The sequence below is a fragment of the Sceloporus occidentalis genome, unplaced genomic scaffold (assembly GCF_023333645.1).
Source record: "Sceloporus occidentalis isolate IW3139 unplaced genomic scaffold, rSceOcc1.0.p SCAF_5, whole genome shotgun sequence".
NCBI lineage: Eukaryota > Metazoa > Chordata > Lepidosauria > Squamata > Phrynosomatidae > Sceloporus > Sceloporus occidentalis.
Window position 1 is genome coordinate 188,760,886 of NW_028316985.1, and position 2,871 is coordinate 188,763,756.

Sequence of the window (2,871 nt, forward strand, 5' to 3'; positions counted from 1 at the left end):
TGCGATCATCCTTCGAATGACCCTCGGGAGGAATTCCCGAACCCGCATTTAGGGTTGAAAGTCGGGCGTTCCAGGCCAACAGCATATGAATGTGTGTGTAATGTTCCTAACGTGTGGAACTGGTCAGACCCCTTACTGACCGTTCAAAGCCAATTCCCTGGCTAGTGCCAATCCATCCTTCCTGTTGTCTGTTGTGTTGTCTTTGTAGTTGGGAGGAAAAGGGGAGGATTTGGTGTTAGGGTTTACAGTTTAGGGTTGGGTTTAGCATTTAGCGGTTAGTGGTGAGGGTTTAGGGTTAGGGTTAGGGTTAGGGTTTAGGGTTAGGGTTAGGGTTAGGGTTAGGGTTTAGGGTTAGGGTTAGGGGTTAGGGTTAGGGTTAGGGTTGGGTTTAGGGTTTAGGGTTAGGGTTTAGGGTTAGGGTTAGGGTTAGGGTTAGGGTTAGGTATAAATATTTTTTTTTTTTTTTAGGTATAAATATTTTTATTTAAAAAGTACATCCTACTAACAAATTTGCTACTTCAACTGTTACAGAACCATTATATCATTGCAAACATTAAACATTATATAACTTTATAAAACCGTTGTAACTGTAAATCTTCTTCTTTTACTTTTGTAATTACACTTATTTTACTTATTTCAAATATTTCCAAACCTAGAAAATTACATTATAATACCTTATAATGCATAGATAATCTAGATGCCTCTCAGGTGATGCCCGGCGTGGCCTCCATCAGCCATGGCCAGAACTTCCTCCATTTGTTGGAGGACATCCTCCCTCGTTCTATTACACTCAGAGTCTTTATTTTGCTCAATACAAAACGGACAGCAATACTAACATCTGATTGCATTTGTGTCACCAACTCTTTCTTTCTCTGGAAAACCAAAGCCAGCAAAACATACAGATTGACCAGTCTAATTGTTGACCAAGGGACTTCCCAGAATGAGTCCACTGTCCCCCCTTTGTGTCCTCTCTTCCTTTTCCTCTCCGGCCTTCGACGCGGTCCTCTGACCCCTGACTCTGGCTCCAGTCCAGAGGCCACCGCTTCCCAGGGTTGACCGACTAGGTCCGGCCAATCCAAAGCAGCGGCCACCTTCTCCCAAGTGTCCTTGGCCGAGGGACAGTCCTTTATAAAGTGTTCTGTGGTCTCTTTGTACAGTTTTCCAGTCACACAAGATTGTTTCTGACACAACAGTCTAGGACACATTTGCTCTGCTTCCTTCAGCCAAGGCTGATTCCCCTTTAAACAAGATATTTGGTGGTAAAATCTCCATCGAATGTCCCAGAGACCGAAGGGGACCCTCCGGTCCGTGAAACACTCGATGCTTTGGGGCCATTCTTTTAAATAGAGAGACAACTGGTCCCTCTTGGTGTCCTTTTCCATCTGCGGCTGAAAGAAGACCACCCTCACCATTTCCCAATACACAAACCCCTTCAAGGTCCTGATGCATCCCGCCTTGGTCCGAAACCACTCTGCCAGGACTTTGTTCTGCTGAATCTGCCCATAGACCTCCCTGAGGAAGTCGGGGCCTGACTGTTTCATGGCGGCCGTCACTCGGAAAGGCACCGGTTCTTCCTCCCGCCACCATTTCTCAGCCCAACTCTCATTCACCCAGTGATTGGCAAACAGGGCCAGCCACCCTTCCAGACTAGATCCATGATGAAACCATTGGCTGAGTTTCCCAAAGTTCTGGCTGAGGAAAGCTGAGAGGAACCTGAGTCTCAACGCAGGCAAGTCTAACCCTCCTTGTTCCACTTTCCTATAGGCCACGGCCCGAGCCAGAGGAAAAAAGGCCGTTCCCCAGAGAAAACGGAAGACCAGTTTCTCCGCCTCCTTTAAGACATTTTGGGGAGGAGGGTACACTGCTGCGAGAGTCAAGGCCTGCGGCATCAGGTAAGTCTTTATGTACACTGCTTTCTGGTAAACATTTAACTGCCATGGTTTCCATCTGTCAAAACACGCCTTTATTTTTTCCAACCAGAGATACCAGTTCTTTTCCCACCCGAAAAGTTTAATAGAGAACTTTAAACCTAACATTTTGTATTCCTCTAATTTTTCAGACTGTTCGCATTGCTCCTCCTGAATCCTACTAACAACTTCTACTGGAGTCAAAATTAAACTTTCCTCTTTTCGGGAAAAGGAAATCAAAGAGCTTTTCTGCAAGTTTATCTGAGCCCCTGAAGCTTGCTGATATCTCTCAAAAATAGCCATAGCTGAAGCTATCTCCTTTCGATCGTTCACAAAGAGGGAAATGTCATCTGCATGGGCTGCGTATTTCACCTGCTCAACCATAGAAGCCTCTATGGGAAAAGGCATGACTCCTCTGCTGGGCTTCAGGGTGACCCTCAAACCCTTGATGCTTTCTTCTGCCTGAATTTGGCAAAGGACCGAATCCAGAACCAGGACGTAGAGGAGGGGGCTCAGGGGGCAGCCCTGTCTGACCCCCGACTTCAGCCTAATCGGAGTCCCCCTGTGTCCATTCACCTGAGGAGTCACCTGCGCCTTCAGATAAAGCAGTTGGAGATACCTGACAAAGCGGATGGGGAGACCCCTCCCTGCCAGCGCTTCCCACATAAACTGATGGTGAACGCGATCAAAAGCCTTGGCCTGATCCAAGAGCAGTATTTCCCCTGTTTCCCACTTGCCTTTCTGGGCCAAATGAAAGACCTCTCTAAACAAACACAGAGAGTCCACCATAAAGCGCCCTGGAACGGCACTGGTTTGGGAAGCTAAAACGATTTTGGGTGCCATTTTTGCCAGTCTGTTATTCAAAACCTTTGCCACAATCCTGTAATCCACGTTTGTCAAAACGATCGGTCGCCAGTTTTTGGGCAAAGTCAAATCTCCTTGTTTGGGAAAGAAAATCAAAACG

At 46.7% G+C, this 2,871-nt stretch overlaps 1 protein-coding gene across 1 annotated transcript; it reads right to left on the reverse strand.

The window, feature by feature from the left end:
- Positions 1 to 451: 451 nt before the first annotated feature.
- On the reverse strand, positions 452 to 2,274 carry LOC149313371 (uncharacterized). The gene has a single exon (XM_089527169.1). It carries the CDS (start codon positions 2,208 to 2,210, stop codon positions 705 to 707), a length of 1,506 nt encoding a protein of 501 aa, XP_089383295.1. The 5' UTR covers positions 2,211 to 2,274; the 3' UTR covers positions 452 to 704.
- Between the last annotated feature and the right edge of the window lie 597 nt (positions 2,275 to 2,871).